Genomic DNA, 22018 nt, shown 5'->3' with positions numbered 1-22018 from the left:
ATGGTCTCTGGATATGTCATCTTAAGCGCACTGAATTTCTGCCATTTGTAAATATCTCCATTCTACCCATCTCTGCAGTTACAGTAAGAAAATAAATTAAACTGATATGTAAAAAATCATGCTTAATTTTTAGAATAATGCCATCTTAAAAAGGCAAAGGAAAAAGTATACAGGTAGGATATCAAAATTAGGCCAAAATGTATAGGTATAATTGTTAAACATAATCTGCTACTCAAATCACAAGCTGACAAGGGTTAAAAATGGGAAAAATGCCTTTAGATTAGGTTGGCATTGATGAGGATGCAAGGAATGGCTAGGGTTACCCTCTGCTGAAGCAGGAAACAGCTCAGCTATGTCTGCATCTTTGGTAACAACTGTATGGTCACTTTGAGAGGGAAGATACTTTAATAAACAAAAGGACAGATTTTACACCAAAAGAGCTCTTCAGTATGTCCTTATTTCAAGGCTGGGTCATTCCTTTGGCTTTAGAATGAGGAGGATGAGGAAATGGATTTAACACTTACTGAGGTACTGACTTCCCTGTGTTTCAAGGGCATACCCTGAGCACGGTTTTCATATAAGGACATGTATCAGTAAAACAATAGGGAATCTCATCAACTAGACATTTATTCAATTGTTCCTGATATTTAACAACATCCCTAAAATTACTTTTTAAACACTTTTTTATTTTTGCCAAAGATGAGAAATAGAGTTAAGTGCACAAATGGCTTTGGACAATCTGCTGCAGAGAACTGTTTTAAGCATGGCATAACATGCCAAATCAATAACTTGTTTCTTTATCTGCATGTGCCATGAAAACCTGGCTATCATAGAGTGCCGGATCCATTAAAAACTGAATTTGCTATTTCCAGACAGCAGATAGCTCAAAGCTCAACAGGGCCAGCAGGCAATAATCCAAACCCACATCTCTCTCTCTAGAAAAACAACTCAAAGCACTCTGTTGCTACATTATGTTGTTCAAAGCACAGGAGATAATGAAGGCTTGACAATACCGTGGCTCTTAGGCTTGAGTCAAATGGCCATTATTCTTCAAACATAAAGAGCTGGGTGAAGTGACTTTTGTAATCTTAAATCACTAGACAAATCTGATTAAAAGAGCAATGTAAATCAGTAAGTGACATCTGAAATGAAACTGTCCCTTTTCCATATTTAAGAAACTTGATGTCACAGAGACACCTAGTCTTTGAGGGAAGAAGGGATGGTGGTATAACCCAAGCCTTTTGATATAGATTTTTGCTGTATACCTCTGCCCAAAGCTGTAGAAAATATTTTACATTTTTATTATATTTTACTGTACACTAGTAGATATGAATTCCCTGTACACTAGCAGATATGAATTAACAACAGTTCTTAAGGTAGTCATAGAAAGTGTGATTATTGAAATATATATCAATATTTTTTGTATATTTAATACTACAATTAAAAATTCATTGTCCTGATACACTACTTAAAATTATCCCACTCAAGTTATGCCTAGTAAAGTCTTTTATCTTTTCTTTTCTTTTTTCTATTTTTGAGACAATGTGTTGCTCTGTCATTGAGGCTAGAGTACAGTGGTGCGATCACAACTCACTGCAGCCTCGAACTCCTGGGCTTAAGCCATCGGATCCTCTTGCTTCAGCCTCCCGAGTAGCTGGAAACACAGGCACATGCTACCACACCTGGCTAATTCTTAATTTTTTTGTAGAGACAGGGGTCTCCTTATGTTGTCCAGGCTGGTCTCAAACTCCTAGGCTCAAATGGTTCTCCCACCACAGTCTCCCAAAGTACTGGGATTACAGGGATGAGCCATCATACCCAGCTTAGAGGAGTCTTTCTTTAAGATAAAAATATAATAAAAATCTCAAAGACTAATATTTTATAGCATCTAATTAAGTAAATAATTTGGGGTGATAATGATTCTACTTTCCTCATCTTTTATCTCAAACACATTTTTTTGGTCCCTTACCCAACTATCAACACTTATTCAACCACTCTTTCGCCGCTTTTTTTTTTTTTTGAGACAGAGTCTCGCTCTGTCGCCCAGGCTGGAGTGCAGTGGCGGGATCTCGGCTCACTGCAAGCTCCGCCTCCCGGGTTCACGCCATTCTCCTGCCTCAGCCTCCCGAGTAGCGGGGACTACAGGTGCCCGCCACCACGCCCGGCTAATTTTTTGTGTTTTTAGTAGACATGGGGTTTCACTGCGTTAGCCAGGATGGTCTCGCTCTCCGGACCTCGTGATCTGCCCGCCTCGGCCTCCCAAAGTGCTGGGATTACAGGCGTGAGCCACTGCGCCCGGCCTGAGCTTTTTTTTTCTTTTTCTTTTATATATGCGCTCTTGCTCTGTTGCCCAGGCTGGAGTGCAGTGGTGCAATTATGGCTCACTGCAGCCTGGACTGCCTGGGCTCAAGAGATCCTCCTGCATCAGCCTCTCAAGTACCTGGGACTACAGGCACACACCACCACAGCTGGCTCATTTTCTTTTTAAAACATTTTTTGGCCAGGCACGGTGGCTCATGCCTGTAATTCCAGCACTTTGGGAGGCTGAGGCGGGTGGATCACCTGAGGTCAGGAGTTCGAGACCGGCCTGGCCAACATGGTGAAACCCCATCTCTACTAAAAATACAAAAAGTTAGCCGGGTAGGCTGAGGCAGGAGAATTGCTTGAACCCGGGAGGCGGAGGTTGCGGTGAGCTGAGATCAAGCCACTGCACTGCAGCCTGGATGAAAAGAGCGAAACTCCATCTCAAAAAAAAAAAAACCAAAACCAAAACCAAAAAACCCCATTTTTTGTAGAGATGGGTTCTTGCTATGTGCCCAGGCTGGTCTCAAACTCCTGGCCTCAAGTGGTCCTACTGCCTCGGCCTCCCAAAGTGCTGAGATTATAGGCATGAGTCACCATGTTTAGCCTATTACTTCTTTTATTCAACCACTCTCTGTAGTAATACTTCATTTATCCTACCTTATTAAGAAGCAGCAGTTCCTGAGACTTTTCAAGGTAAGTAAAAGTTATTCCTAAAATACCAATGTTTCTAAAAATTCTATTTTTAAACAAAACATCTGTTTCTGAATGTAAACTGATCCCAATTATTTTACCCTAAGGCTACTGAAATATATAGGGATATCTGGGTATTTCGGTCCAAATTAAGTGGTCTTGGGCAGCTGCACTTTTGGAGTTCCTCTGTTAATGATTTATAGTTTTTATGGCCCGTCCTTGCTTTCATTTAGGATGCTGTCACTTCTTACTAGAGCTCTGACTTTTTGAAGCAATAACCACCCTCTTTTACCTGCTATTAGTGTTGACTGTGTTTTAGGAAACCAGGCATCAGTTTGAACTGATTTGTTTTAAAAAAAGATTGAACTGTTTGTGGATGAGAGACTGAAGAAGTAATGAGGTGGGTAAGGAGAATTACACAATAATTTTAACAATCTGGGCCCAAATAGGCTTTTTTAGAGGTTCTGAGCTGTTTTAAAAAGGTGAGATTGCTGCATAAAAGATGCTCTGGTTGAGTAAAGCACTAATGTTAGTTTTCTTTCTACTCATAGGCTAACTTATCAAGTGCATAAATACATACATGTTTAATGACATATATGAATTTGCTTCTAGTTCAGTTGATACATGCATACATATGTAGAAAAGTAATTAAATAATGATAGTTACCAAAAGAAAAAGAAAAGCCCAGTTCACCAACACAGGAGCTAGATGACAATGTTTCTTCTCAAGTGTGTCCACTGACATGTATATGCAGGAAAATTATTAATATAACAAGCCACTAAAAGAAAGCAAGAAGCCCACTTCACAAAATACAGAAAAATAGTGACTACCTGTTAAAGACTCACTTTTAGTGGTGGAGTGTACATTAATTCATGCAGATTAACTGTGTTTAGAAACTAATTTTGCAGATGTTAAAAACCACTGTAGATGTAAATAGAACTTTTTCCTTCCAAGCATTTCAATTTTTTAGAATAACTTTTCACAATAGCAGATTATAAACATGTGTGTTTGGCTAATAAACCTAGATTTCCCCCTAAACACATAATTCTGATAAAATCTAACAAAAAAGAAAGAGAGAAAGAAACAGGAAGACATTTTTATGTGCAGAGAAATGTCTTCTTCAGGCCAAGGACAAATAGCACATGCTAATTTGCATGGTTTTAATAAAAGTGTTCTAATTATAGCCTACTCTAACTTACCTGTGATTTATCAAAAGAAAAAAAAAATCAACTCCAGGTTGGACTTTTTGTGACCTGGAAGCTCTCTGGCCCTGTAACCCTCCTTGGTACTTAGTATGGTATGTTTCAGAAACTATAATACAAGTTATGTTCATTACCTGTTTATTAAAATGACAAAGGAAATAACATAATCATAAAATATAACCAGATTATCTGCTACTTTGGATTACTCTTACTAATGTTCTCTTTTAGAAGGACAGATAAATGGGAATTAACTTTTGTCAAGCCCTTTTGTATGAGTCTTTATTTATGATAAGAATTCCTGAAAACAGTTTAAGAAATGGACATGCAACCAGAGGCAACAAACAAAAATGAAATTCTTCTAGTCTCAAGCAACATTTCTTAGTGCAAGAAATAAAGTATTTTCTAAGCCTTATTCTGGGTACACATTTTGCTCTGAGCTTTATTTGCTTTTTGCAACAGCATTTAAGAGAAAACCAACTGACCATTTACAACCTAAACAATGGCTTTGGGGTATGATTAAGAAATGCACCTGGGCTCACTCAAACAACACGTTTGTTTAACCTGGTGACTTTCCTGTGTCTGGGGTCAGGCAGGAGCAATCTTGGTTGGGGGGAAGGAAAGGAGCAAATACAACTGACTCACTGAGAACAAAATGGTTGCACTAACTACCCTTTGTAATTACAACTGTTTTAACAGTTTCTAGTAGGCAAGGCTGTCATTTAAGTGACCCACTATAATTTGGGATGAAACCCCAGGAAATTATGCCAACTTTAGAATAGGAGTTGCATTTCTGAGTTTACTCAGCATGATGAATCCACTAAAATGCTGACTGTTCTTTTTTTTGGCATAAACGTACGTCAAGGGGAAAATGAACATTAAAATGAATATAGCTAGAGAGGCAAACTGTCACAACATTCACTCCCAGGAGCAGACCACAGTTTATTTTACTTTTTGTATCTTTCTATTATGAAACATTTCAATCATATAGAAAAATGCAGAATAAAATAATGAACACCCCCCAAACATCATTTAGTTTTGATAATCACCAACACATGGGCAATCTTATTTTATTGTACCCTATCCACTCTGCTCTTTGAAATTATTTTTTAAAAAATGTTCTTTTAGAGACGGGGTCTTGCTCTGTTGCCCAGGCTGGAGTAAAGTGGTGCAATCATAGCTCACTGTAACTCGAAATCCGGGGCTCAAGTGATCCTCCTGCCTAAACCTGTCCCCGGTAGCTAGGACTACACGTGTGCCATACTATGCCTGGCTAATTTTTAATTTTTTTTTTTAAATAGAGACAGAGTTTCACAATGTTGCTCAGGCTGGTCTCTAACTCCTGGGCTCAAGCGATCCTCCAGCTTCAGACTCCCAGAGTGCTGGGATTACCGGCATAAGCCAATACACCAGCCTGCATTAAAGCAAATCCCGAACAACTGAAGTTGTATTTCATAAAAGCTTTCACTGACAATATATGTATATATTTTCATAAGGATCACGCCAGAAATCTCACTGAGCATGAGATGTCTAAACCAACTTTAACCACATCTTGTAAAACATTTTACACTAAAACCTATCTGCCTAGAAAACCAATTTGCTTGAATATAAGTGGGTAATTAAAATGACAAAATAACTTTAAACACAACCCTCTATTAATTTATGGGAGGAAAAATAGTGCATGTTACTTTATCCCTATGGTTCTAGTCTTTGTTGACATTCCAATCGATGAGAGACAATATTAAAAGTAACATGGATAGATTTGCCTGGATGGAGCTTAGAAAAGTAGGTAGAGGCTACTAAGGGGGCCGGGAGCTGCCTGGAATAAAACTTTTCCATTTTCCTTCGCTACTGTACATCCAGAATAAAACAGAATGCCAACAAGCCAAAACTTAGGAGCTTCAAAAGGCACTCATCAAGCAGTCTAGCTATTTACAATAATTTATTACCAACCTTAAAGATCAAAAGGAACTCCATCAAGCATTTAGATTCAATTCCTCACTGCCTGATGACTAAGTTGTAGAGGAATGAAGGGAAGCCAAAATAATCTGAGGTGACTTTGATACAATGCCACAAAGGATATGAAGAGGAAGCCGGTAGAAGCTGCAAATGGCTAGGTTCCATTAAGAGTTCTAATAAAAGAAGAATGGAATTTCCCTTAACTGCGAATTTAAAAATGTTACAAGTGGGCGAAATTTAGCCAAGCCAGGCAAAACCTCTGATTTGCCATCGCCTTTTTTGTTGTTGTTGTTAAATGTTAACTTTAGCCACTGCTGCACTTATGTTCATTAAGTGGCTTCATCTAAAAAAAAAAATATGCAACGTTACCTTCAGAAATCTGGCCAATCTCATTCCTTTTGCTGTTGTATTACTTATCAGCCTGCTCCTTCTGTCTGCATTGTCAGACCCCATTGGCTCTCTCAATCTCTTTCAAACAAATTGCTGCATTCTGCAATGTGATTGATTTAGCTTGAAAAACGTAACTTGGAATGATATAATTTTTAGTATTACATATCGCCATGGTCACATGAAGCATAAACATCTCTTTTACAAGTTTTTGTGCTTAAGTCAATTGGTCACTATAGAAACACTAGAAGCTAGTGTTTCAAATTCTTTCAACTTCTATGAACTGGCACAATTTTTCCCTCCTGAATCCAGACATCTCTGTATTTTCAACCGAGGAAAGTAGTTTTCACACTACTTATTTTGGCTAGTTAAAAAAATCCCTACCACATGTCTCTCTGTAAATTCATAGATAAAGATTTAAGTTTATATTAGCATTTCAACTGTGCAAATTTTTTGTTTGCTTCTGAAATCACCTCGAATTAACAGATTTACTGGAATCCTACATGGTTTAGAAGTTTTGCACAAGTCTCAGAAACCTTGTAATCTATTTCCCCATGAAGATGTGGTGTTAAGCATTTTCTTAAAAATGGCTATATATTTTTTCTTTTTAAAAGAGTGCTTATCTTTTACAAATATATTGTAAAATACTTACAAGTGAAAAGATGTCTAGGAATTCTTCAAATATGAGGGATGGAGAATGTAGGGTATAAATGAAACTGACTGACTATGAATCTATGAAGCTGTGGGATGGGTTCATGGGGGTCGTCACGCTATTTGGTCATTTTCTGTGTAGCAAAGCTCCAGGCAGTAGATATTTCAGACATGATGCTATGTACTAATTTTTATTAGGATTTTTATTTAGAAAAATAACTTTCTATCAGGAGGAATGAAGAATCAAGTTTTGCAGTCAGCATTTCAATTATCTTTACCAATCCAAAACCCAAGTTCCTCCAGTACAGTGTTTGGAAAGAAAAAACAAAAACCAACCAAACAAAATACACCCCAAAATGTGTCTTTTCACTGTCTTTGAGATTTCAGTGCCAATATGTAACTAGATTTCAATGTGAATAAAATATAATTATTATAGTTCAGAAATATAACATTTCTGTTTTCTTTAAAAGGGATAAAGAGCTAAAAAATTTAAATTGAAGTATAAATGCAATTGGTAAGTGTATTTCAGAATGACCATATGTTGGTGAAAATTGTACTATACATTCGGAAATACTTTAATACGTAATATGCTATTAACATGCTTCTCTTACCTTGTGATCATATGGACTGTAAGAATGAAATACCCGAGAAAGATCTTTTGTCCTTTGCTTTTTCTGTGGAAAAAAAAAAAAAACCAACATACAAACAATTGAGTTGACAGCAGATAAAAAATATACGTGTGTATATATCTCTACATACATAAAGTTTTTTTTTTTTTTTTTTTTTAAGAGATTCGTCCTTTGTGGAGGCTGAGGAGACACAGGGATGCAACTAAAAACCAAAGTCACTTTACTGTTATGTGGGTCATTATCACAGAGCAGCCAGGTGACCTCTTCCTAGAAGATTTCATAACTAAAATACTAATCATCATCAAAAACTGTATTTGAAAATACATAGCTAAGACTAAAATGAAGAAAAACTGAAAAAGAAAGAAAATTTAATACACAGGGCACTTCCAATTTCATTGTAATACCAACTGCTGTTACTCAGAATTGGGCACAGACATGCATTCATTTAAACGATACACCTCCTTCAGGCTTCCTGGTTACGGCTTGGGTCTGTCTGCTTGAGCTTTCAGCTGTGAGGATACCTTTATTGTGTCACTGCTATATAGCCTAAGTGCCTTGCATGGTGTTTTACACACAGTAGGCACTCAATAAATATTGGCTAAGTTAATGAATAAATGAATGTATGAGTTATACAGGCATATATAACTCTTAATGTCTGTAATGGTGACACATAAGCCTCATAGATTAGCTATGAAGAGAAGGCTATTTTGGCCGAGCATGGTGGCTCATGCTTGTAATCCCAGCATTTTGGGAGGCCGAGGGGTTAGATCACTTGAGGCCAGGAGTTCAAGACCAGCCTGGCCAGCATGGAGAAACCCAGTTTCTACTAAAAATACAAAAAAAAATTAGCCGGGTGTGGTGGTGGACACCTGTAATCTGAGCTACTCAGGAAGCTGAGGCAGGAGAATCACTTGAACCTGGGAGGCAGAGGTTGCAGTGAGCCAAGATTGTACCACTGCACTCCAGCCTGGGCAACAGAGGGAGACTCCATCTCAATAAACAAAACAAAACAAAACAAAACAAAACAAAAAAAGAAAGAAAAAAGAAAGAGAAGGCTCTTTTCATTTCTAATGACGTGTTCTTCTTGAGCTGAACCCAGGCATTACATGAGTCACCTCTCCATCCCCTGCTCCTTAGTGTATCTGTGAGAAGCAAGAAGTATGAGGTTCTCTTATTAGAGCCAACTAGTTAATATAAAAGTGGCTTTTTTGGCCAGGCGCGGTGGCTCACGCCTGTAATCCCAGCACTTTGGGAGGCCAAGGCGGGCGGATCACAAGGTCAGGAGATCGAGACCATCCTGGCTAACACGGTGAAACCCCGTCTCTACTAAAAACACAAAAAATTAGCTGGGCGCGGTGGCGGGCGCCTGTAGTCCCAGCTACTCCGGAGGCTGAGGCAGGAGAATGGCGTGAAGCCGGGAGGCGGAGCTTGCAGTGAGCCAAGATAGTGCCACTGCACTCCAGCTCCAGCCTGGGTGAAAGAGCGAGACTCCGTCTCAAAAAAAAAAAAAGTGGCTTTCTCCTCATCCACTGTGATCCCTGCCCCATAACCACCATAAGCAATTTGTGTATGGGTCCAAATCTTCTATGCACACACACAAACACACACACTGATTACTACTTTCAAAGAAAAGAGGTCATTCTATGTATAGCTGTCCCTCAATACTCCCCGTAGGTACCAAAATCCGCTGATGCTCAAATTCCTTATGTCAAATAGTGCAGAATTTGCATATAACCTATACACATCCTCCCGTATGCTTCAAGTCATCTCTAGATTGCTTAGAATATCTAATACAATATAAATACTATGTAAATAGTTGTTAAACTGTATTTTTATGTGTATTATTTTAAATTGTACCCTTGTTATTATTATTTAGGGACAGGATCTCACCCTGTGGCCCAGGCTGCAGTACAATCATAGCTCACTGCAGCCTTGGGCTCCTGGGCCCAAGTGATCCTTTTGCCTCAGCCTCCTAGCTGGGATTACAGACGTGAGACACCAAGCCTGGCTGTTATTTTTTATTTTTCTAAATATTTTTGATGCCCTGTTTGTTGAATCTGCAGATGTAGAACTTGCAGTTATGGAAGGAAGACTATACATTGTTCTGAAATTTACTTTTTCCACTACACAATTTGTCCTCCCAAAACTTCCTTGGTTGTACATACACATCAGCAATTCCCTAAAGGGAGTTTTTCAAAGTTTTTGACATCTGAAAACTTTACAAATGCAAACTTTTCTGTAATTCATTTCAATTTTTTAATATAATCATATTCTTTGCACAAACATCTTTGCCAGCCTGAGTGTATTTAAAAATAATAAATTACGGAAGTCCAGTTTCAGGATCGGACAGTACACACATTTATTACCTTAACAGGTAAAGTCAAACTGCCTCCTCCTCACAAATATTGCATCAATTTGTCCCCTCAGCAAGAGTGAATGAGAGAAGGGATCTCAGCTTAAGTTGGTAATTCTTAAGAATTTCTTTCTTCTATTTAAAGGTTAGAATGTTTCTAAATTTACAGAGGTAATCAATGTTTTTAGAACAGATATTGAACATTTTCCCAGCTGGCAATAACAGAATTTATTTCTTGTCCATCATAGGTTAGCCCACAACCACATCTTAAAATTCTGTCACACAGGTGGTCTGTTTGTCCCTAACACTGCCCCTGTCTTGCTTCTGTTTCTACTCTGATGTTATTCCAACTGCCAGGAGACTGCTTCTGTCTTCACTTGTGATGAATCCTTGACTGGTATCCCGTGTTCTAGGGAAGTATCTTCTACCTCCTCCAGTGTCCTCAAGGACACAGCTATCATACCTCCCCAATGCCGCAGACCCCCGCCTAGCTCTACATAATCTTCTGCGTCTCCTTAGTTAAGCAGTTGGACCTGATATTAATAAGGACCTTGTAAATAAAATCATTTGTACACACTCATAGTTTCCTTGTAGATCAGTTTCCCTATTTCAGAGCTGTCTTTGAAGTCACAATTCCAGTGGCAGTCCTTCAAATCACTTGGCCTTGTTGCTACCTTCTGACACCCACTGAAAAGTCCTCTCTCCTACAGCTCAGCCGAAATTCCTGCCTCCTCTCTCCACCTCTGAGCAGTGCTTCTGACCATCAAATTCTAAAGTAATTTAACACTCTCTTCCCCTGGAGAGCAAAGATGTATCAGTAAGATGATTGGAAACAGTTCCTGTGGCTAATGAAATGTTAGCTCTGTGAGCCCTGGAATCTGCTTTGAACAGGTCATTTGCCCATCAAAATTTCATTAGCTTATAGTTTTTTCTTTTCTTCCCATACACCCACTTACTTGGTGAAACAGTTCTTGGCTTATACTTCAATCAGAAGAAAAATGACGGATACTAACAGTTCCTTTGTTAGGAGTCTTGATATAAAACACTGGGGAAAATATTTTCAGAAAGGAAATTATGCTAGATAAAATAAAATAGGTAGCATATCAGTATTAAACTTAGGAGATACCCCAAGAACTGAGGCTTATCAGAAATGGCTGAGCGACCAGCTTGCACTGGCAGGTGGAAAAGGAATATTCAGAAGTTGTTTTGTGTGACTTAATGTAGGTTTTGATTTTGCTTTGATAGCTAACACTTATACGTGCTTTTTATCCTAATTATCTCGATTTTGGGAAAGAAATGGAGTATAACTAAGTAACACTATTCATATTAGCCCCAAAGAACCAGTAAAGAAACAATGCCTTTTCTGACAACAAATTTATTATATACAAATACTGTGAAGTCTTGGCATATTGAAGGTTATAGGTATCCGCCCAGTTAACTGAAAACCACTGCTATTCTTCCCTCTGAGATCAGTCACACAACCCAGTGGAGTATCTTCTGGAATCCAGAACAGGGGTTGGCAAACTAGGGCCCCATAGCCAATCTGATCCACTGCCTGTTTTTTTTTTTTTTTTAAATAAAGTTTTATTGAAATACAGCCACAAATCCTAAAGTATTTACTATCTGGCCCTTTATAGAGAAAGGTAACCACCCCGATCTAGAAACTCTATCCCTGACCATGTCTACTTCCGGCAGTAGTCCCTTAACTCCAAACCACATGAACAACTAACTAACCTGCAAAATTCCTGGCTCCTTCTATTTGCTCAATGGACAGTTCCAAGAGCCAATCATAACCTATATACTGAAACACTGGGATGAACGTACCAAGCATAATAACAATTAGCTGTCTTGTTTTCAGGATATTTCCTCAGTGCTTCTATGTACAGGCAAAAAATATTCCAAGTGGTTTTCCAGAGCATGCTGAAATAGATATGGGGCTTTCAGAGCCGTCTGTATTCACACCGTAACTGCTGATGACAGAAGCTCTGAGAAGAAATCCTTTACTAAGTTCTAGCACTAAAGCCAAGTAAGTTTCCTATACAAGTAACTAAAACACGGCCATTATTACTAGTGAGCCAGTTTCTCCTATGTAGGCAACGTTAAGGGAACTACTCTACAAAACCTGTCAAGCCTTGCTATCAGCAGTTTTAACTGAAACAGGCAACGTTAAGGGAACTACTCTACAAAACCTGTCAAGCCTTGCTATCAGCAGTTTTAACTGAAACGCAAAGCTGAGCCAAAAATGGAATAATTAGGTATTTTCCTATTGCATCATAGCGTATGTCTAAATTACCTCCCAGTTTTTAGCCTGTTAAAACAAACATCTCAGTCATGCAACCACCTGTTAGTTCTCCAAGCGTTTAAAAAGTAAACATGTTAAACAAGTTGTGTGATGGACTTGTAACAAGGGTGGCCAGAGTACAGTGAGTATGGCAAATATTTTTCCCCAAATTGTAAAAGGTACCTTCAAGTTACCTTCATCATGAATCCCAAAGTACAGGCCACAGAGATGAGAGGATATTTAAAAGTAATTACATGCTGCGTCCTGCATTCTATGTGGGCTGCCGTGGGTTTAACAAATGAGGCAGTATGCATGTTTGGTAAAACTTCTAGATTCCCGAGAAGCTGAACCTCTGTAATCTTCATCTTATAGGCACTTCATAAATTGCTTTTATATTCCACTCTCCAAGGACAGAAAACACTGATGACCTTTTTTTTTTTTTCTTATACTCATGTTTAAACTTCTTTTCAGACAAAACCAAACAAAACTAAAGACCCCAAGAGAGTATTTTTAACAGTTCAGGTTTCCAGACAATGTAATCATTCCAATTTTCATCAAAGATATGCAACAGAGCTCAGCATGTAATAACAGCTTGTATTCTGAATGTGAGGTTATATAACCAATCAAATTTTAGCAGTATCCACGAACTTAACTTCTTTTGGTTCCCCAAGCCAATTCAATCCTTTCTGTACCCATTCTCTAGTTGTTGATTAAAGTTTTCCCAAATAAAATGGTGTTATCATAAGGAAAAGCTATAATAAGACTATGGACTTCATTTCTACATACGGATTCTTAAAAATGATAAAGCCTACAAGTTTTCAAAGGGTTTGATATATTTAAGGTATACTACAATACAATTTAAATGTTCTGCAAGCCTTCATCATACTTCGTAGTAAGAAGCCAAAAGAGCGGGTTTGCGTTTCAGCATGCTGCATTTTTCCTGCTCCCTTTCTGGTAGAGAGCCTAAGTAGTTAGCCTGTCAACTGGCAGGGAGCAGAAAGGTAGGAGGAAAAGATAAGGAGTCAAGGCAACTCACGAACTGGACAATCAGGTTCCGAATAGAGTCACGCAGGAGTGCCTGAGGCAAAAATGCAATGGTGGTCTAATGGGGACCAAGAGTTATGACCAAAAAAAATTCCAAAAGAGACTGGAGTGCAACTCCAGGTAATACATGCTAGGGCTCCAGGACTGGTTTACATGACAGAAACGGACACTCAGTAGAAGTTAGAAAACTACATCCTAAGGCAAAAGGGCCGAAAGAGCCAAGAGGTGCAAGGTGAAAACAACAAATGACTGAGAGTCAAGGGGTCGTTGGTGAAGAACTAGTCAGGAACTGGGAGAGTCACGCAGAGAGCAAGGGCTTACTAAGATGCAATAAGGGACACTGAAGTCAGGGATAGGAAATGAAGAAGCCAGTAAACACTGAGTTAAGTGAAGGTGTTAACTACCAAGGATGTGGACTGACGCTAAGGCAGGTCTGATGTTTACCTTGGGAACTTCCTGCGGGGGTGGGTTCCAAAATGAGGGTGTAGGCAACGCTGGGCCCATTAAATTCAGTCAGCAATGTGACAGCATTTGGTTGAAGAAGAAAAATGTTATTTCTGATGGGAGAGTTCAGTGTTTGATAAAAGCACGATAAAAGAACTGACTCCATAGATGGATTATGCTTTTGTAGACTATAAGGAAGTAGACTGAATATAGGCACATGGAGACAGGAGAAAAGGGAGTCCTAGTTGGGCTGAAGAAATGGCTAAATGATTAGAACACATAATGCAAAAAATACAGTGACAAATGATCAAATTTGTGCTTCAGAAAGAGCCTCCTAATGGTGTTAAAGATAAAGCCCAAGTGGGACAAAGGCAAGAAGCCGAAGACAGTACGAGAAGCTGTTGCAAAATCACTCAGAAAAAAAATAACACCTTAAATTAAGCTAGGGGCAAGGGGAGAAGGTGGGACAGATCTGATTCACAGCTGGGAGGCAGGATAGACAGCTCTTGGTAACTGATTAGATAGGAGTACAGAGAGGGAAGAGCAGAATAGGATTCCCAGCCTGCTGGCACAGATAACCAAACAGGAGAAGTACCCTTCACTGACAGAAGAATCTAGACTGAGACTGGTTTTGGAGACTGGGGGAAAAAAGGATAATTCAGTTCTGAATATAGGGAATTTGAGGAAGATGAGAGACATTTGGAGAGAAAATAAGAAAGAAGTTACATATAAAGGACTTGGGAGTCATGAGCATATTGGTGTAATTTAAAGCAGGACAGGGATGGGATCACACAGGGAGAATGTAGAGTGAGGGAGGCAAGAAGATAAGAAGATTGAGGTTAAAATCCTAGCAAACAATAGCTGTTTGGTCTTGGGCCAGGTATCTGCTTTGTACTTCCTATATAAAATGAAGACGCTAGATTTGGCCACTGCTTCTCAATCCTTGTTGCAGGTTAGAACTATTAGTGAATCTTTAAAATATACCAAAGCTTCAATCCTAAGCCCCAGTGACTCTGACTTAATTGGTCTTCTGGGGTCTGGAAAAAAGTGTATTATTTAAAAGCTCTCGGGTATTTCCAATGTGTGGCCAAAGATGAGAAACACTAGTCAAGATGATCCCAAAGGTCTCTTCCAACTGTTAGCCTCTATGATTCTGGATCGGTTCCCTACTGTCTTTCAGCTACTACCATTGTGTGTTCTGAATTCTATCAGTCATTTTAATCTCTGTATTATGCCTGCAGCTTTGCCTTATTTCTTGACCTCTTCCTTTCCATAAAAGAATGGACTCTCTATGCAAGAATTCCTCTGGGGCACAGTAAGGCTGTGGCTGCAGTACAACCTGCTGCTGTATATTTAGTCCCCTACCTGGTAAGTGCTTCTGAAAAATAAATGGAAAGCTAACTTAATACACTGGACTCTTTACTGTGTTATCAATGTGTAAAGCATCAGAAGCTTAATTAAAACCACTTGACAATATCAGCGCTCAATCACAATCTCACTTTTATATTATACATATTTTGATAGTGTCCCTAAGATGATAATACTCATTTAAGATCAATGAGAAGAAGGGAAAAAAAAGTCCCTGGAATTTAAACCATGAACCTCAAGTTTTAGAAATCAATTATAACATCAATGATGTGAAATACAGTTAGTGATAAAAAAAAATACCCCAAAATACACAGGGAAACAGGCAGACTCTTCAAAATCTCAAATGCTTTTCCTTCATAAGGCACATATAATACTTCCTTATTCTTTTGTGAGAAATTACTGTGAGGGTGGCAGGGAAAACAAAGAAAAAGAAGGCTGTGGCTCTATTCCATATATTTTTTCACCCCTTACTCTCTAGTTGGGTCTGCAAAATAACTAAGATGACCATAAATGCTTTTGACTGTTGTCTTGAATTTCTTTCACTCCATCCATTTACAGCAGACTCAAGGAAAGTTATCAGGGTCTTCAGTTTCTCACATATCCAAGTGCTGGAGGCAAAGAGTAAGCATTTCTTAGAGGACACCAAAACAGCAGACTTCTCTAAGAGTGGAAGTTAGAAAATAGGTAAGTGAATTTGTTCACCCAACTGTAATGATATTCAAATAAAATAACCAAGCAAATGTGGAAATGTACAGCTGATTTTAAATCACAGTAGATATCAGTGGGAAATACTTTTTTTTTTTCAGCCTTACGGTTTCTAAAATAACCTTAGAGGAAGGAAGTTGCAACCATCAGCCTCTCATTTTCACAGGGGACAGGGAGTGGGGGCAGTAGAGGAGCAGGCACCATTTATCCTGGCAGGTCTTTAACTAGGCAACAAATGCTGAAGAAAATGCAAATAGAAAATTCTGTGTTAATTCAGTGATGTGTGATAAAATAAAATGTAGGTTGCCATACCTTCTTCCTATCAAGCTCACTTTATTTTCTAAAGAGAACATTTCTTTGCAAGGAAAGGTCATTATTTGGTAACAAAGGCAAGGCTAGCACATAAGGAAAGCAAGAGACTTAACTAATTTGCAGTAATAAGTGTTGCCAAAATGATTAGCCTTTACTAGCAGTTAGGCCAGAAACAGCCTTACAACATAGCTCAAATCCCTGCAAAATAAAAAGACAAAGTCAGAGGGCACTAAGTACACCACATACCGCACAATGGTTCATTCAAACGTCCTTTGTATGACAACCTCTGGGTGCTCAAAAGCAGCCCACAAGAACACGAGTTGCTATAAATATCAATTCAATATCACTAACCTTCACTCTGACCTTCTAACTGACCACAATAGTTAACTTTACCTCTTATCTGGATTATTATAGTATTGTTTTCTTTCCTGGAGTACCTCTGTCCAATCTTCACCCTCGAAATCAATGGTTGGCAAAATATGACCTGTGGGCCAAATACTGCTGGCTGCCTTTTGTATAGTCTGTAATTTGTTTGTACATTTAAAAATGGCTGAAAAAAAAATAAAAAGCACAAGAATATTTGTGACATGTAAAAATTATATAAATTCAAATTTATATATATAAAGTTTTATTGGAACACAGCCATGCTCATTCCTTTATTAACATTGTCCATGGTTGCTTTTCTGCTATGATGGCAAAGTTGAATGGTCGCAATAGAAAATGTATGGCCTATAAAGCTGAAAATATTTACTATGTGGCCCCTTTTTAGAGTTTGCTAACCCTTGCTCTAAACCGTTGGTTTGCAATCCTGGCTGCAAATTGGAATCACCTGGGGATTTAAATAATACTGAGGTGTGCGTCCCAGTGCCGGATAGTCTAATTGATACAGGGTGCAGCCAGGAGTTGGGGTTTTAAAAATTTCTCCAGGTGATGAGAATGTGAAGCCACAGTTTAGAACCCTTGCTTAATCCCCCTTTACTGAGGCCAGAGTAAGCTTTATAATGCATGGTCAACTAATGGCACTCTTCTGTTTAGGACTCCCTACTGCTCAGAGAATCAAATTTCAAGTACTGCATTAAAGCTTGTCCCACTTTTCCAGCTAACACCAAAGGCAATGTCTTGTTCCTTAGAGAGCCTCCATTTTTCTGACTCTACATCTTGCTAATGCTACTCTCTCTGCCTGGAATGCCTCCGCCACCATCTCCATGTATTAAATTCATTCCAAAGAGCCCAATTCAAAGATCACCTCTTCCATGCAGGATCCTCCCAAACAGAAAGAACCCACTCAACTGTGTGCTTCCAGATATCTCTTTACCACTTTCATGGTGAGTCAACTCCACCTTGAAGAAAGAAACCATGTCTTGGTCATCTGGATAGCATCCCTTCCTTCAGTAACACTTTATTCAAGTGCCTTGCACGTGGGTGATGGCAAAAAAAAAAAAAAAAAAAAATGCTGTGTACCCCTTTAGCCTCACAACATTTCAATTTTACCTTCATTGAAACTTCTAGTTCTTCAAAGTATCCATTCAGGTCACCTTTTCCCTCCAGGCTCTAAATTCATGACACAACACTTCAATCTATTTCTTGTCAGTAACCTGAGCTTCCACATTGCTTTGTCCTTCATTCCTGCTACACTCTCCCACTCTCACCTTATATAGTTAAATCACTTGATCCCTGAGCACCTGGGAACTTAGGCCACCTCAGTACTACTTGGTCATTCCTCTGTGAGTAGATATTCAAATGCTGTTTCTATTTCTCATCAGAGCCTCCCAACCAGTTTCTGTTTCCATTCTCATCCTTTATATCTAAAATCCATTCGCTGAGCTCTAAAACTTAGGTGATTAATTGAATGACATATTCATTCGACACATTTACGGTGTGCCCATTGTGCAGACACCATACTAGTGAGACAGAAAGAAAGCTGGATGAGGCCACTGGACTCAATAGAGCTTTCAAACTAGTGGGAAGAAATAATTACTTAACCAAGCAACCAGGCACACAGTAAGTGCATAAATGTTTGTTGAATTAATTTCAAAAATTCTGAATATTGACATTTGGTATTAACAGTGCTTACCAGATTACTAAGTCAAATGCAAATTTTTGTGCTGGATGGAATTATTACTTTTATAACTATAAATAGTACTTCAAGACAATCATTGTAAAAATTTCATAATTTGAAACATGTTCCCCAGGGATTTTGCTTTGAGTCAATTTATATTTGAGGCATGAATTTCTTTTTAGTATGTTTGCACTCTCATAAAGATTGCTCCTTTCTCCAATGACAAGTTCCATAGAGAACAGGGGAATGACAGCATTTAGTATCTTTTGTTGAGAGAAAAATATTAGGAAAGGAAAAAATCAACAGCTATATAGCACAGTCTTTTCTTACCTTAAGAAAAGTAAATAAACAATTAATTGCAGTCCAGAATGTAGCCAGACAACTGATTTGCTATCCATATATACATATATTGGGCACTAGGTTTTTGGTTTTTTTTTGTATTTGTTTCTTTTTTTTTTTTTTTGAGACGGAGTCTTGCTCTGTCGACCAGGCTGAAGTGCAGTGGCACACTCTCAGCTCACTGCAACCTCTGCCTCCCAGGTTCAAGCAATTCTCCTATCTTAGCCTCCCAAGTAGCTGGGGCTACAGGTGCCTGCCACCACGCCCAGCTTATTTTTGTATTTTTAGTAGAGACGGGGTTTCACCCTGTTGGTCAGGCTGGTCTTGAACTTCTGAACTGACCCCAGGTGATCCAACCGCCTCAGCCTCCCAAAGTGCTAGCATTACAGGTGTGAACCACCACACCTGGCTGAAGACACTAGGTTTTATACCCAAATACCTGAGTCTACAAGAATAAACACTGTGTCCCCATCAATGTCCTCCCTGCCCCTTTGAATACCCTGAATCTAAACTGTTTGATAAAGCAAAGCAAATAGGGCTTAATCCAAGTCTTGTTGAATTTTACTTTCCAATAATTTTAGTATTTCTAGATACATTCTTGATATAAATATTACCAATGCATGAAGAAGTTTCAGTTATTTCTAAAGTTTAAAATGTTCCTTTAACATATGACAAGATAACTATTCTCACACTGCTATTTTAGAAAAATTAGCAGTTACAGTGCTAAAACTCTCAAAGTCTGTCCCATCCTCAAAACCTAGCAGGTAGTGTGGGGCAACAAACTCGCTGCTATCTATGTATTACACTGTTTTTATTTTTGTTTTAAAAGTTCTGCTATGTTATAAATTTTTTAAAATTAGGAAGGGTGACAGCAAGTGGTTTTATTTATTTATTTTTTACCATTTGCTTAATAATAATGCCTGATACCTATACATTATTTTCGTAAAGACAGGCAATATAATTAAACAAAAAGTTAAAAAAGGAAGTTATGTTAGAGATATAACTATGAGAGAGTAACACTGTGCAACTGGATAAAATAAATGCAGTGTGAGTTTTGCTAATTAGTATCTTGGAGTTCTATGTATTTCTATATTGTCATTAAGTATTTCTCTTCCTTTTATTTATGGAGAGACGGTAACGTGCCTTTACTGAATCTAACATTCAGTGAGGCTGAGCTTGAGCCCAGTATTGCGAAAACAGTCTGGATCTGCGCAAACTCTATTAATGCTCAGAGCCTCATACCAGCTTCCAGAAGCTAATCCACATCGCACCCAAGGGAAAAAGTGATGAAAAAAGAATGGAGAAAACAAAATTTCTCTGACCCACAGATAAGCTGCTATACAGTTCTAAAAACTGATCAAAGCCAATGCATCTCCCTCCTGACCCCGAATAACCCCTGGTGTCACCCCATTTGAAGTGAAGCTTGAAAATTGTTCTGTGCCAGTTATTGCTGCATCTCTAGATAAGCTCACAACTTGTTTTTATGATGATTCCTCGACTGAGACCTGGAAGGTCAGACATGACAATATAGGTTTGATAACTCTCCTTTCTACATCTAATTTAGCACCTACTGTAAAAAATCATTTCTATCAGCAATGCAACCATCACTGATATCTCTCCCTGGCCCATCATACCAATAATAAGAGTCTAAAATTCATTTCAGGGGTGGCTGGGCTTTTTGACCCATCTTCTCCTCAAGTACTATGTCAAAAATAGACTTATTTTTGTTCCATATATTAAACATACACATTTTCTTTTTTATCTTTGGCCTTTATGACAAAGGAGTCTTTATTTGATAACCAGAAAGCAATTTAATATACAGCTCAATCTTCTCCATTCTCTCGTCTTTGTCACTTCAGAAATCAGTTGATTTTCTTTTTTATGTTGTAGAGCAAGGGATACTACACAGAGATAGCCAGCGGATGACAATTTCTGAAGTTGGCTCTTTGCCAAGCAACACTGTCAGCCATCGGCAGGAGGGGTACAGGCATGCATGTGTGTAAGGGGAGGAGGGGGGTTGGGGGGAAAGGGGGGCCAAGAGGCTAGGAAATTACAGAAGAGCAAAGCAAGAGAAAAATAAAGTAGCTGAGCTTCCCCTTGCACCCATTCTAACACCTAAAACAACTCTAGTTATATATAATTTGTGTTATATAATCACTTTTTCAGAAATCAACCCATGTTCACACAAGTGGGAAAAGGATGCCCAGACAGTGAAGGTTTCTGTATCAAATGACAGGCCTGACCATTTTAAGAAATAAGCAAACAGGCAGAAAGTGATGCTTCAGGTCCACCACCATAGACCTTCCTGCAGGCTAAAGTCCTACTATTCTTCATTCATCCTTTCCATTCTTAGGGAGGCCCTGCACCCATCACAAGAAGCATACTTTCAGGGGCTTAGCTTAGGCCTCTCCACTCAGCCTCGGGATACTGCTCTCCCGTCCCTGCCAAACTCATCTCCACCTTTCTCTGCTTTCCTTAACTCTTCAGAGAGACATACCGAAGAAAGAGGTCCTAACCATCCATTTACTGCATATACTGTATGCTTTCTGTTTTTTTCATTGGAAGAGGATCCTAAGGTGTTTTTAAAAAAAGCCAGTTGGTTTAACACACAACATGTTTAGAATGTAAAATAACAGGAGTATCTTAGAAGAGCTCAATGAACTACCTGATTGTGATAATTTTAAAAGAGTTATGCTTAAAGTAAGTTTAATCAATGTCAAAGTCCAAACATTCTTTTGACACAGATAGTGCTTTATATTTTCAAACTGTAATAACTATATTTTAATAAGCATTCATTCATTTAAAGATTTGAGTATCTGCTCTGTGTATTTTATTAGTAAATTAAACCCCATCTCTTTACCCAGTGTCTGGACCTATTGGCTTCTTCTATCACTAACAACCAAGATCATAAACATCTTTATTTTTACGTTTTAAATTCCTAGGCAATTTAGAAGTTCTTTCTCATTCTATTTATTGTAGAGGAAGCTACATGTTCTTTTTGCTTCTTTTTCTTTTTCAGCTCTAGCATCTTTTTAGCTCTTTATTTTCATGTACACCTAAATAAGATTCTATCTTGGAGAGTTTGTCTATTTTTGTGTATGTTGTTTGTTTTTAGCAACTCTGTTAATCTTAAACCCCCTAAAGCATCTGCTTATTTTTTCAGTTTTTTCAAAATCAGTTATCCATGTATATGATCTAAGAACCAACCAGCTCCACATAGCTTCCCAGCTTCCCTTTCCCATTTGTGCTTCCTTAACTACCTTCAACTCTTTTTAGTTTACTCTTTTGGTATTT

General features: G+C 38.5%; 1 protein-coding gene across 4 annotated transcripts in view; it reads right to left on the bottom strand.

Annotated features, from left to right (window-relative positions):
- The window catches only part of CDKAL1 (CDK5 regulatory subunit associated protein 1 like 1), a 701044-nt gene that overhangs the window by 117070 nt on the left and 561956 nt on the right, over window positions 1–22018 (bottom strand). For 2 of the 4 annotated variants that reach the window (XM_054490535.2, XM_054490539.2), the window contains exon 13: window positions 7802–7864. The exons of 1 other annotated variant lie outside the window; for it this stretch is intronic. In XM_054490535.2, coding sequence (XP_054346510.1) covers window positions 7802–7864 — 63 coding nt within the window. Of the gene's footprint in view, window positions 1–6521; window positions 6643–7801; window positions 7865–22018 lie in introns of those variants that run through there. One more of the 4 variants, XM_063665867.1, reaches the window with a different exon arrangement.

This window comes from Pongo pygmaeus, chromosome 5 (assembly GCF_028885625.2).
Source record: "Pongo pygmaeus isolate AG05252 chromosome 5, NHGRI_mPonPyg2-v2.0_pri, whole genome shotgun sequence".
Classification (NCBI taxonomy): domain Eukaryota; kingdom Metazoa; phylum Chordata; class Mammalia; order Primates; family Hominidae; genus Pongo; species Pongo pygmaeus.
The sequence above is the reverse complement of the archived record's forward strand: the minus strand, read 5'-3'. Positions and strand labels throughout refer to the sequence as shown.